This window comes from Scatophagus argus, chromosome 16 (assembly GCF_020382885.2).
Source record: "Scatophagus argus isolate fScaArg1 chromosome 16, fScaArg1.pri, whole genome shotgun sequence".
NCBI classification, from domain to species: Eukaryota; Metazoa; Chordata; class Actinopteri; family Scatophagidae; genus Scatophagus; species Scatophagus argus.
Window position 1 is genome coordinate 3300643 of NC_058508.1, and position 14752 is coordinate 3315394.

At 41.8% G+C, this 14752-nt stretch overlaps 1 protein-coding gene across 1 annotated transcript in view; it reads right to left on the reverse strand.

Annotated features, from left to right (window-relative positions):
• Positions 1 to 14752, reverse strand: part of igf2bp1 (insulin-like growth factor 2 mRNA binding protein 1) — a 60010-nt gene that overhangs the window by 17061 nt on the left and 28197 nt on the right. Inside the window, exon 3 of the mRNA XM_046414304.1 lies at positions 2752 to 2800. Coding sequence (XP_046270260.1) covers positions 2752 to 2800 — 49 coding nt within the window. The remainder of the gene's footprint in view (positions 1 to 2751; positions 2801 to 14752) is intronic.

Consider the following 14752-nt stretch of genomic DNA (forward strand, 5'->3'; position numbering starts at 1 on the left):
GAGAGATTTGTCCTTCAAAACGCCAAGCATCTTATACTTCCATCCAACAACAAAAAAAATCTTCATTTTGTTTTTGTGTTTGTCTAAATATGGCTTGTGTTTGCACTAATACAAGTTTTACAGAGGTCAGAAACAATGACATTTCTGGAGAGCATTTTAATGGTGCTTTTTGTGTTTTGTCAACAGTGAAGAGAAAGCATTAGACTTAAGCATTCATAGAATATTCTAAGAGTTTTAACACTGTTGTCTGTGGCTGCCGCACAGCCTCGCAGTCTCTTTGGAGCAGCTGGGTTCTTATGGGGGCCAGAACAGTGACAGTGAATTTTGGCCATGAAAACAAGATACTGTAAAAGGAAACACTGACACTGAAAAACACATCAAAATACAAAAATAATAGTAACAAAAAGGTATAAATTTGTATTTAGTGGAACTTTTTCAGGGACAAATATTTGCGTCATTGCCAATACAACTTTTTCATATACAAATGTTTCGATGTCAATGTTTCCTCAGGTTCAAGGTTCAGGGTTAGAAGAAAGAAAGAAACACATCTTTGAACGGAATTTACTTCATTCAAACTCTGACAATCTGGTCTGCAATTGAATTTGCAGATCTTTAAAAATGACAATTTCATATAATTAGCACCATTTCATTAAATCCTCATCATGAAAACAAGCACGTATGGTCAGCGTTGGTTTGACTATTTTCACCTGTTAGTCAAAACAACCCCTGTGCCTGTGATAATGCTACGATACACAGTAAAGTGAAATTAGAAAGGAGAAAGTAAAGGAGAAGTTCAGTTAAGAGTCAAATCCTTTATTTGCCCCCATGTGTTCAGTGCTGTTTTGGCTGTGCATGATGCTGCTCTATGGGGTTGTACTGTGTGGTACAGCGATTCATGCAGACACCCTTCAATAATCAGGACACTGCACATCAGCTTCACACTGCAACATTTTGTTGTTAAATACCACTGCACTTTCAGTTGAAGTGACAAAAATGCAACAATTAGCAACCAACAATCAATAGGTCAGAGATTACATCAATCAGCCCATACGGTGATCAATACATGACTATTTGTTAATGTTCGATTCTAATCACTGGGTTCCACTGCACTGCAATCTGCAGCTTCAGCCTCAAGTCAGTCTCTTCTGCACACAGCTGTGAGAAGTTTTTTGGTTTGGACCAAGATGTGGGGTTCTTAGCCCATGATTCACAGTCGGCCCCCGTCACACAGGCAAAACACCCGTCCGCCACAAGTGGGTCAGCCTGGGTGGCATTACAAGCTTTAGCAGAGACACAGGGACAGGTTCTCAGAGTGGAGGAGGTAGCTAGCTAAAAGAGATACGCTGCCCCACACAGGTGCGCGTGGCTGCAAGGGTAATCACTCTTTGGAACAGATTACTCATGTACATGTCACGTACTGGGCCATCAGTCCGATACCAATGCTGCTCTGACTCTTTGCTTTATACTGTAAGACAGGCTCAGTTAGGCTTTTATTGCTTCCTTCATTCCTCCCAGTCCGCTTCACAAAGAAGGATACTGACCATCACTTGAACATCTCAAGTCTGACTGGCTTGCACAAAGCTGTTTTGTTCTTTACTATGTTGAGTGGGACTAAGACTCCAATTACAAATCTTTTCAAACAAATGAATCATGGACTCAAACTGCTAAAGTCTGTCCACTCCAAAGGAATACTTCAGGCTTCTGGAAGAATTTTAACTATTCTTTAAGAATAATATTCACAGTCCAGAAAAGCTCTTACAACTACTGCCATACCACCAAGAATGGAAAAAAAGAGAGCTAGTGAGAGAAATACAAACCATGCTTACTTTCTCACCTCCACACAGCTGACTAATCACTGCATGAAGTGAATGTGAATGTCAGGATGGGCTATTCAATCATCTGACAAGCAGTCCTGCATACGTATACTTATACATTAAGCCCACCTGTTTCTGTGCACAAAATGATTGAAAAGATAAACATGAATAAAGTCACGAATCACATGGTGATAACAGCCCTGAAATTGAGCGCTCTGTATTGTTTTGTTCTAATTGGAAGGTTTTCTCAGTTCACCAGTAGTGATGGTGTGAGGGGACAAAGCTGTAATGCACCATATTTGTCTAGGTTTCATACAAAGTATTCTCAAAGCACATAAACCACCAGTTTCCAGACCCTTAAAGCTAATTCAACGCCAGGAGATAACAAACAATTCAGACAAAGAGATTGTTTCATGTCATACAACAAAAGATTTTTGGTTAATAATATGACTGTTAAATGACATTATCTGAAGCCTGTTTGTAGGTAGTACATTCCATAAAATGCACAAACATTGACACAAAAAAGGAAAATGTCTGTGCATAAGGTACAAGAATGGAGCTTATAATAAAGCAAAAAGTAACTCCAAAAGTAGTTCCAAATTGTAACCCTGGCTTGCTGTACATTGTTGAACTTGTAATGTTAATGACCAAAAGGCCTGTCACTCATCCATATCAGAATCTGTGTGAATCTGTAAAATGCCCCTTAGGAGCTGCTATTCAGCTTTACTGAGAGATCACAGATGTCAGCGTGAGTTCTGTTGATATGGTTTTGCTTTGTTTCACAGAATCTACATGTATTCAGCGTCTAATTTCATAAGATGTTAAAAGACCATGTTGTGGGTGGAAGGAATGTGATGCGGTTGCTGGCAGTGTGAAGTCACAGTAACAGACTGTAAATGATCCCAGGAAAGAAAAATAATAGGAAATAGGAACTAACCTCCCACTGCAGGTGAGGTGGAATGTTTCTGATCTGCAGTTTCCTGGTCCTGCGGAGAGAGGAACAAGGAGAGGATATTAGCAAGTTAAAAAAAAATATCTTCAAACAGAAAGAGAAGTGTGAAACTTTTAGGACTTTGAGAAAGGCATAAAGTCATTTATGTAAAGCATCACAAAACACAGCATATCAGAGTGTTATTCATGAGAAACGTGTGTGTATGCACGCTCAAACTGGACACTGATGACAGGTCTATCACTTTCCCGACTGAGGCTTCAGGATGAAAGCGAGCGAAAGGAAGAAGAGGACGCTGAATGAAGCCAGAATGTGTCTTGAGAGACAAACAGGTCGAGACTGGAATAGATACAAACACTAACTAACCTCCATTCATCGGCTCTGCTTGGTTCAACTTGCACACAAGCCCTGTATACGATACAGGGCACTGAACACGAGTCTAACCACATTTGACCATCCTGGTCAGGGTTCACACAGTCAGCTCAGTACAAACCACTACTCTACCGCAGCATGACGCTGTGTCAAACATGGTTTTTATGTGTTGTATCATTAAAAACCCATACTGTAGCGGGGTTGTTGTTTGTTGTATGAGCTCAGAATCCTGATGAATGAAGTTTGAGCCCCCCAACCAGTCAACCATAGATAATACACACCTCTCACACAATTTGACTCTCCGTGAGTGTGTATCACAGTCATACAAATCTTTGTATATCATATACATAAAAAGATTAAGTAATATCTCTTTTGCTTTTCTATCATTTGTCCGCAGTTCACACCAGCATTGTCTTGGTGAGCTTTTAGCAGGTTGAGACACATGAATACACCAATATCCTTTTTTCCCCAATATAAATACGCTTTGAGGTTTCAGACAAGCAGCAAAGCAGATATACAACGCTTCAAGAGTGATCTAGAGACATCAGTAAGCGCCGCATGACCAGAAACAATTCTATAATTTTTGTGAAAAGAAAACACTCTGGGCCAAAACACTCTTACACACTGACATTGTACATACTGGTATCTATAGTGACTTAAAACAAGCACAAAACTTGACTCAATGACTCAATGTTCACTTGAATGTTGGGCTTTAAAACTCATTTGTCTGGTCCAAATGCTACTTTGGAAACAAACCTTTTTCCATTTCCGCTCCTCACAGATGGACCAGTTGACTATGAGCAAATTGTGTTGAGATTCTGTGTTTTCTCAGGGAGATATGTCTTGAATCATCGTTGCTCATGAGGTCCTGATATCCTTACACCATCTGCACCGCTTATCTCTCTGAACCCAGATTAACTGCTAGAAACGTCTTGTTCTTGGCTGCTGCAAGGATTGTGATTCTGATATGACCACCTAAACATCTAGGGGCAGGAAGGCCCCTCAACAGGTTTTTTTTTTTTCTACTCCCCACCCAACACGCCTCACACTACATCCCCAATAACTATAGTACACCAGTACGGGGCTTGAGCTCCAGCTGTTGGAGAAAACCACTGAATCGACAGCAAGTGTTGGGACAGCTTCCTGCTCAACCACCCACGCACACAGTGGGGGAAGGGTAGACTGCTGAATAGAAGTAGTGGCACTGGTGCATGTATCTTAATCCTGTATTTTGGCCAGCAGTCATGTTTCTATCCGTTTTTTGTGTGTGAGCAGGTTTGTTCCACATGTTCTTTACAATCACGTAAATTTTCACGGCTGCTTCTTGTCCTGAACCGTTTCATATGGACGTCCACGGTAACGACCCTCCTCCTCCTTTAATATTCAACACATTGGGAACACAAAGCACTCCTTTGTTCTCTTGCAACCTTGTTGGGTTTTGATTCGTGTGATCTCTTGAGAACTCTCTTAGCTATTTATTATTATTTTGCAATGGCATGAGGATTTTATCATTCATTCTGCTTTTCGATCAAATTCTGGAGTGCTGTCAAGCCTTGAGAGTCATCCCTACACGGGACTATTTTCCATCTGTTGTGCTACTGCTGCACCTTTGACCCTTGGTCTTCTTACTGAAACTGCTAGGACTGAAAAATAGAAATTTGAAACAGCCCATCTTTACAATCCATTACCATTACATTCCTTATCCAACCTTGCACCCCACCCAACTGAGCATCAATGGCCCTAACCTCAACAACAACCCCCCAAGCCCCAAGCCCACCTCACATTCTAAACCCCCAGGAGGTTTCAGCACACATGAATAGTCTTTTGTGCATCCAAAATACCTGACATCCCCCATCCGAAAAAATAAATGGAAGAACCCTTTGATCCTCAATCAATACTCAGCTATAATCACAAACTCCTCTGCTCAACCTGCAAAATCCACAGAAAAACAGAAGTGTTCTCTACACCACCACATGCATAACTTCTACCATACACATCAAATCCTTCATGACTCCCTGAACATACACATACACAAAGTTCTACCTTATCAACACACCAACTCCCCATTATCCTCTCCAACACTCCAGTTCACCACCTCCCCCCCCCCAACCACACACACATCCCAACCCCCATCAAGCCCCCAACAGTGAACTTGTTTGACCCCTACCATCGCTGCCTGCCAACCTATAGCCTACTTCATTGGCTGGAACCATGGCAACAGGTTGGGAATGGGCGGGTGAAGAAGATGGATGGGTGGGTGGGCTGACAACAAAACAACATGCTTCACATTTTCTTACGTTCACTCATCTGTTATCTTTTTTCATTTAAACCATCTTTGCCTTTCACTCACATGGGCGTGACCTGCCCTGTTAGCCTCCCCTTCTGACAACCTGAGCAAATGTGAAAATCAACACATACAATACTACATTTTTTGTTTCCAAGAGCCCTGACACATCATTAACAACAGGTACTGGTAGCATACAATACCTGACCTGTGACTATCAATAAGTCGAATGAAGTCCATGTGTGTGAATATCTAAATAAAAATGAACAGTATTACAAGTGAATAACTTAATTGTTAAACTCTTGACCTGTTAATCAGAACTGAAGAAGCCTTTTGGATGACAGATAAAACATCTTCAACTTTTTCTACGTAAGATGACCTGGATGACTGAGAATCTGCACAGACATAATTGTCAAAATTATTTTTTTTAATAAATCTGCCCAACCAAAGCAAGACTGAAATCTGCTGTGAGACCCTCATCCCTGATTCTTTGTTGATATGCAAAGTTGGAAGCACATTGTTGATGAAGCTTCAAAATGTCTTAAGTGGAACGTAAAAACTGGATCTGTTGAGGTTCCTTCAGCTGTGAAAGCATTAAATCCATGCTCAGCTTCAGCCTGCAATGAAACAAAGAAGCAGAAGAAAGAAAAGAAGCCAAGAGAATGAAAAGAGTGTGGTCCTCAAGGAGGAGGTGGAGGAGAGCAGAGAAAGGCATTGCTTCAAGGAGGGGTCAGAGGCCAAGGGTTAGAGTCCCTCAGACCAGACAGAGGGGCCCCTGGGACCACAGTGAGGCATGTCAGTGTGTGGGTGAGGGTGTTATCATACACTTTCAAAGCCAAGAAATATGACAGAGTGTGATATGTAAATCCTATCAGAATGATCTTTTAAGAATGAAAACGTCACTCTTTATACTTTGAAGAGAATGTCCTTCAACATCAACAGCTTCCAGCTCCTTTATCTAATGATCGGACCAGTGGCACTTTATTACAGTGACATACTTATAGAGCTAATTGCTAATCACACTTCTAGACTAGGTGCTGCTGTTAAGAAATGACTGCACCCGCAAACGTTACTGACACAAGACACGGGTTGGTGCAAAGTACCACATACCGAATGAGAACCTTCTCCTTGACCAATATCAACAGGCTGAATGCTTTTGATTGGTTGAGAGCCGTAACTGAACTCAGGTGGAATTGGTCAGTTCATAAAGCCTTAAGGTGTCACTATGCTTCAACCCCAACCAGGCCCACTTCAGGCGCTGACCTGCTAGACTGCACAACATAGCCCGTTTGAAGCATGGCAAGGCACTTAAATTCCCACTGAAGAGTCAACGGTTAAAATCCTACATGACATGATGAACAACATATTCATATAGCAGCCTGAACAGCAGTAAAAATATGAGGTGAATTTTGTGAGGGAATGTACTTTTTGTGAAGGACTGTGAAATAGTCACAAAATATTAGGTGTAGGTTTTGTGAACATGGACATAAATTTATTTCATGACTCTAGGAGGGATGTGCTTGGGGTGGATAAGTAAAGGACTGTCACACAAGAATCCAGGGTTCAATTTATATCTGGATAGGGAACAAAATCACTTTAGTTAAGGGTTTGGAAAGGACCCTAATTTTAGTTACATTTTAAGAAAAAAGAAAAGAAGAAAAAAGATTGAAATCAATGAAATACTGATGACATTTAATCTTTAGGAATTTGTGCACAAGATCACAAATTTTCCATCTTTAACTGGTGCTGTCTCTCACTAAAAACAGGGACAATTCACACCTGTGTGCATGAATCCTCTGAATTAAATTGTCACTATATCACAAACTGATAGTACTGCACTGGAAATGTTATTGTGATGCACATTCTGCATCTCACGTGGAAGACCATTTTTCACACCTGCTAATGGGATTTTCACATATTTTACATTGTTTTAAATCCTCAAATTTGGAGTCTTCACCAGACAGCAACAAATTCTACTTATTTCAGCCTATCGTTGTCATAAGCGATGTCAATGAAAAGTGCAGTGTTGCTGTTCCCTCAGCGCCAAAGGCCATGAATGGACCTCTGACTTACTGATTATGTCTCCCACTATGAATACACAGTAAGGTACTGGCAGCTGCTTGCTGTGGTTTACTGACTCCTATAAACATCTGCATTCATCCACTTGGTGTTGTACAGCTTAATGAGTACAACACTAACAAAAAAGTTTCTGGGAAACTGTGTGTGTGTGTGTGAGTGTGTGTTACAGTATGGTTAGCGGCCGTGCTTATTTTAAGCTGATTAAATCTGAGAGTCAGACAGAGACAGATTACGAGCTGAAAAGTCAATGAAAGCTGTTCCCAGCAGTCTAGTGAGGCAATACACACAGACACACATTCATGTAGAAACACCCACGGTAACGAGGCCACGCCATTCGTAACCACACAGTCTAATGCCATCCAAAGTCTTAGCTCAAATAAGTCTATGAAATCGAGAGATAATGTGTGACTACGTTTGTGTGTGTGGTTGTATCTCACCACTCCCGTAGGGAATTTTCCATGCCAGAAAGGCACATTTGACAGGTTTGACTGACACCTTTTCCAGCAGAGCATATGCAACCCAGATGGCAAGCGTTGACTACTATTTTCATATGCTAAATCAGGTAAATATCCATATAAAAGTGATAAGACATATTTGAAAAGTGTGAATGAAGAAGAACTGTGGCTGAGCTGAAGGAAGAAAGTTTTTACAATGAAAAATTACAAAAATTGCTTTAATGAAGATTATATCACACATGTTAAAGTAGAATCAATGGATTACAGATTGGATATCAAGGAAAATGAGAACTGATGATGAACACCATGATGTCAGATAAAAATTGGCAATTAACATGCAGAGAGAGACAGAAAATAATGAACAACCCCATTTGGACGGAGCTCGCGTGAAAAATCAAGACACGATTTTTCAGGACTCCTCCTGTCTCACCAAAATTCAGTGGCACCTTGGCTCACTTAAAATACAGTTAAAAACAGATTTGTTTCACACTAAAATGGTCCCCAATTATACCATACTTATTCAACCGATGTGATCTGAAAGATAGTAAAACAACTGGTGGATTCCTTTTATCCTCATTTACATTCCTTATTGGTTTTCCGTGTGTCTGTGGGAGACTGCAAGAGGTCATCTGTATTTTCTTTTGTTTTTCCTGAGAAGAAGGGGGGGGGGACTACATATGTACACTGAAAAGACGCCGAAAAGGACTGCCTTCTAAGACATTTAGGAGCTGTGTCTGAAAAGAGTGCTATACAATCAAACTTGTTATAAGGAAATAATGTTATTCATCCACGATAGCTAAATAAGGTCATATCAAACATGTGGAAAGAGAGGCAGCAGTTGAACATGTGTGACTCTGAGACAAAGTCAAAGAAAAAACTAAAGCGCATACAAACTGCTCCAAACATCAGCTACTCAAGTGTCCATCGAGACATCGCAAAGCCTTTTATCCACAGTTTCACCGCACTGAGCATTAGCTGCCGTCTGACTTTTCTCAACTGACTTTACCGACAAACAGCATGATAAACCGCCGCACCTCTGGTCCACACTAAACAAATCTAAACAACAGACTAGATAATCCAAGTGCAAGAAGCACAGCATGGTTTAAGGCATCCCCCAGCGCAGCTCTGCAGAATTTCATCTCAACCTTCTCCTGTGAATGACGACACTTTGCTTGTCAGTTTAAAGATGAATGTTTACGGTCCAGGTATGACATAATCAGTAAGCCTGGATCCAAAGGAAAATGTTTGCACTAATACCTAACAACACATATCTGATCACTCAGACCACATTTAGAGGTGGTTCTGTGACGCAAAGGACCACTTGAGTTATGTAATGCATCTGTGACCATAATTCAAATCAAGCACGGCAATTTCATAGGCTGTCTGTACCACAAGAAACTTCCTAAACACTTGGGATTTATCAATGCCAAACAGCTCTGGCGATGTTTAGAAATCTGCTCCCAACATATCAAACGACCATCACAATCCTCTTCTCTAGAATGCAAATATACACATTTTATTATTTGGCTGCAGCTGCAGTTTCTCTACAGACATTCAAATGGAAGCAATGAAGTAAAATCCAGTTAAAAAAAAATAAAAATAAAAAATGAACACACTACACAGTGGAAGATTATGAACTTCTGAATGGTTTAACCAGCAAAATGATTCAGAATTTCCACTTTCCACCTCAAATAAAATGCCACGTAGTTGCCCTTAGTTAGACTTTTAAACATTTTGGGAAACACATGCTTCCTTAACAAGAGCTGGACGAGAAGATTAAAGCTACAGTGTGTATGGTAAATATGAAGTTAGAGGTGGTTAGCTTATCTTGGCACAAAGGCTTGACACATGGGGAACAGTTAGCATGTTTCCCAAAGCAATCAAAACAATATCTGCCCTTTGAAGAGGCAGTTAAAAGATAATCATGTGAATGGATTTTTTTTTATTATTTTATTTTTACTGCTTTGATCTCATCTGTGACTACTGTTACATACGGAGGCTGAAGTGTCCGGTATGAGCCGTTACAAAACTCTCAAATGTCCCCTAGTACAAAGCAAAAGCGGGCTGCAGACTAGAGGAGCACAGAAGTGCAGGGGGTTAATATTTTATAAGAGCTATCTAGCCAGCATAAAATCACAGCTGAATTTTTTATTGCTAATGGTGAGGGACGAGTGGGTTGAGGGAACCAAACAAAATCATCCAGCCTGTGTACACTAGCCTTGTTACTAGCCAGACTGCTATCATCTAATCCCACCTTCCTGTTCTACCTAGTCTCCACCTACCGACTCCTCCAACAATCAGCACTGCCATCACTGCTGAGATGGCCATTTTTCAGCACGTACATATTGCATGAATGAGTACTGGTGCAGAGAGGTCAGGAAAAGAACGGCAGGAAGCAAAAGCCTCCAATTTGATTTTACTACAAGTGATACAGGTGCAAGGCACTATTCATAAGGTCTCTTGTTGAGTCACTTAAACAGAAATGATTCTATGGCGGGGGTTGTTAGCGCTCTCTATACCGGGTGATCTTGTGGCGCCATCTCCTGAATACTCACAGGAGTTAGGGAAATCTGATTAAGCAATAGTTGCAACTATTCTTTTGAATCCTGCACCATAAGGAAATCTAATTTTCTTCATGTCCAGCATGTAAACCATGTCTCCTCTCAATTATCTCTGTAATTTCAACTCTTTCTCTGTTCCCTCCGCCTTTAATGTCTGTCTTCCTATCCCTTTCTGCACATCTCTATTTCCCTTACTTGGTTTCCTCCCTCCCTTCCCACCCTGCTCCTGAGGCTCCCCCTCAAAGCCTTGCCCCCGATGCTGAAGAAGGCACTGATGCTGGAAGAACGCATGCTGGCTAACCTGTGCGAAGCGTGTCAATCAGTGAAGGAGAGTGTGTACTAGGCTGTGAAAACGTCTACACACACTGAATCACAAAGGGCAGAGAACTGCTGCATTGCTCTTGATAGGTTAGTGATGTCTGACAGCTGATGTCACAGCCAGCAGATGACATGAGGACAAAGTTGTCTCAGCATCACAGACGGCAAAGTAGGCTGGCGAGAGGGGTTTTCAACATTGAAAGAAGCAACGCACCTCTGGTTAACACTTACAGGCACTGCAAGTCCCTGCAGTCTTTCTTTAATGTACTCAACTTCCCTGTGTGACTGTCAGAGAAATGTAATACACCCAGGTGCTGCCCTGTGTGACCATACACCCCACAACTATCAGCCAATCAGAGCTCTGCAATATCCCGTGAATGAAAACAGTACTTTTTCAGCACCTGCAGCTCCACATAACCTGCACAGCAAGTATTAAACTAATCAGTACAAATAGCCACGCTCCACGTAAGACACATCAAAGTCTTTCGGACCAGTTTGCAAAAGTGAAATACAGCAAAGACAGAGAGACAGACTGAAATGTCTGAGATGTCATTACTCCCTGATTGGCCCAGATTTGTGGGGGGAAAGATCATTTAGCTGCTATCCCATTGGTCCACTAAACCCTACTTAAGGATGAATCTTGTCCAATCAAAATTTAATAACAGTGCCACCAGGAGCATTGTGCAGTGGGCTGACAGCTATGAAGCTATCTGCAAAGGCACTCAAATATACAATATTTATGTGTGTGTCTCATATTTTATCCTTATGTTTTCTGTACTTCCACTAACTTATTACTGCATTACCTTCCCTTAGTGATTGTTCATTTATCTTCGGTTTGCCATTAAAAAAAAAGAAAAACGCTGTTTACTAAAGTCCAAATAGTCTGCCAAAAAAGCTCTTACACAACGTATACATTAAGTTTAACTTATCTTATTTTATTTTTTCTGCTATTGATCATTTTATGATAATCCATAATCATTATTATTGATACACCCATCACAGACACGTCAGGACAAGAGGTACATATGTATGTTCGCCAGCCTCTATAAATATTAATTCTGTCTGTGTAAAGGCACGATGATATGGATGAAGGCTGCTTGTTTCTTTGTAGATTCTTTTAGCAACACCCGCTGACATCATAACCGGCGTACAATCGAATATGCGCACACATAGAATCTCTATTTGTTCCTTTGTGCGACTTTATTTGAAAAAAAAAAAAAAGAACTTGTATTTTACTGCTGTACAAAAGAAAAGACGATATGGGGCAAGTTAGAACTTAACATGGAGTGGCCGACCTGTTCGAGAGGGAGGCCTCAATTCTGGAATTCATTTGGGGTAAAAGAGGAGGGGGTGCAACAGTATGGGCCAAAGTTCAGGCTCTGTTCTCCACTCTGACCCCGCCTGCAGCTCGTGCGGCGGGCCTCCATTTTGAAAGAGCGAGGATCCCCATTTTGAGAAGGTGCAACTGATTCAGCCTCGTCCGCTATGTAAACACGCGGACTTTTTACATTTTTTTTTGAATGTACTAACTGAAACATACGCAACACCCACCTCACGCTTCGTTTGATAACGGCGGCGTGAAAAGGCAGCATATAGTGCACCCTTCGTTGGAAGAAAGTTGACTGAAATTACGCTTTAAAGAACCCTTGAAATTATGGAATATGTATTACCTGAGAAATCCATCAAATGAAGCCTATTAGCTGAGATGAGCAGTTGGTGAGGTGCTCAACACCTTCACCAGCTTTTCCCTCCGCTGTGTTACGACCTCCCCTCCCTCCTCCCCACTACTCGCCATTTTGTGATGCCTATAGCCATTTCATGTTACGGACACAACTGGGCGGGGGGAACAGCAGGCCCACAGAAGGCAGTGTAATGAGCCTATATGGTAGTCATGTGTGAATTGAACTTGCGGAAATTCTCACCTTTCCGTGTAAAATTATCATATGAATCATATTCTGCTGCATATTTTAGAAGAGCCTAACCGATGAATCCCAGTTATCGACATAAACGACCCCTACTCACCCCTAAAGGTTCACGTTACGGTGTCACTGTGTTCAATTATGACTTGAACCTAAATTATCCGAGAAAATTTAATACGGGACAATTGCAGTTGTTAAAATTTCATCCCGTCGCTGTAAAAGAGGATGCGTGGGGGAAAGTGGAGTCTAGATACATAAAATGATCACGGAGAGCCTCTCTCAACAACAAAGTGCAAATGGACGGTGAATAGTAAAACTGTTTGAACCACTCTGTCACTTAGATTAATTACTTAACATGCCTTTTTGTCTGAAACAGTCTGCACATCTTCCAGAGTCACATTTTCTGTAAAAGTGACAGTAACAAACTGCGCTCCGGTAAACCTCTAAGCGACAGCCGGACGAAAAAGACAGTTTGAATTAGAGGTTTTCCGTGTCGCTTTGAGCGCTGTTAACGACGCATAGGCTTTAAGCATGGGTGCTGTGTTTCCACAGCAGTCTACACATAAGCACAGGGGTGGACAAAGCCAGATTTTCTGTTTCAAGAAAGCGCCATCTTTCTCTCCCTCTCCCACCCACACACACACACACACACACATACACGCAAACATACATGTGAGAGTAAGTAGGCGGCCATTTTGACCAACGCCCATTTACTACAATGAGTGTGAAGTCACATGACAGCGGAGAATTCACCAGAGCAGAGCACATACGAGAGGGAGGAGGAGGAGGGCGATCACAGCACATGCACCATTACAGGAACATGGGATCATACAAGCGGTGTGTTGGGCTGTGGGTCGTCTCAGTCAGTTCAACAGCACAATAATGCCCTTACCCGAGCCATCTGTTTCACCTCACAGCTGTCATCCTAACTGTTTGGCGGGTGGAATAGGAATGGATAAATATTTAGATAACCTAGATATCTATATAGATAGATATAATTAGATACTATTCTGGGCTACACAATTTCTTGATGTTAGGTTATATTTAAGTCACAGCAGTGTGGGGGACACACCTCCCTCCGGCACGGACACGCGCGCCGTTCTCATTCTCCTAACAGCCTGAGTGACTCCACAAGCAGAAACAATTCAAATATTACCACTGTAAAAAAAAAACACAAGCATATAAGCGAGCGCAGCTGTGAGAACTTTAACAAAATGCGTTTAGCTGGGCTATATGGATATTTATTCTCCTTAAGCGCACGCGCCTTCTGCTTTCTCTCAGCACGTCGCACGTATGGAGAAGAGCGGAGGAGCACGAGCGCGTCCCTCCATTCACAAAGTGCGTACAAACTACTCGGCGGTTACTACAGCGGCGCGAGGGGTGGGAGGGGCTGGCCATACCGCACAGACCTCAGCAAGGCAGGGAGAAAGAGGAGGGGGGGGTATACTATAGAATGTGTGCCATGAATGCTCACGCCTGAAATAGGCTACAGCATGGGGGTTTTTGTGTTGTAGTATGGCAGCGACGAGGAAAGAACAGACTATAAGATTACCTTTCCTGGTTTGAGAGCTAAGTGTCGGGCTTTTTAGCAACGGGAGCACTGGTTACTCCCCGTGGCGCTTTCCGTAGCCCGACAGGTAAATGTTGTGGAATAAATAAAGACAAACAGAAGTTTTAATCCTGAAAACGTCGATTCAAACCCGAACCTGTTGGACCTATGCTACACTTGTTTGCAGTTTGCAGGCTCGACCGACAAAACTGTGATCGGCGTCGGTTAAAAAGTGATTAAAACACCGAAGTGCCACGTTCTCAAGTCAAATTTGAAGGGCATTCATCTCTCTTTGTGTCTTAGAAATGTTTCCAACTTAACACTGCTTAACCATAACTGCGATAAATGGAATATAAACCCGAATGAACTAACACTAAAAACGACTGCAGCACGGTAGCCCAACAGTGGTTTCAATTTAACTAATTAGGCAGAGCCGTGCGTATTACATTTTA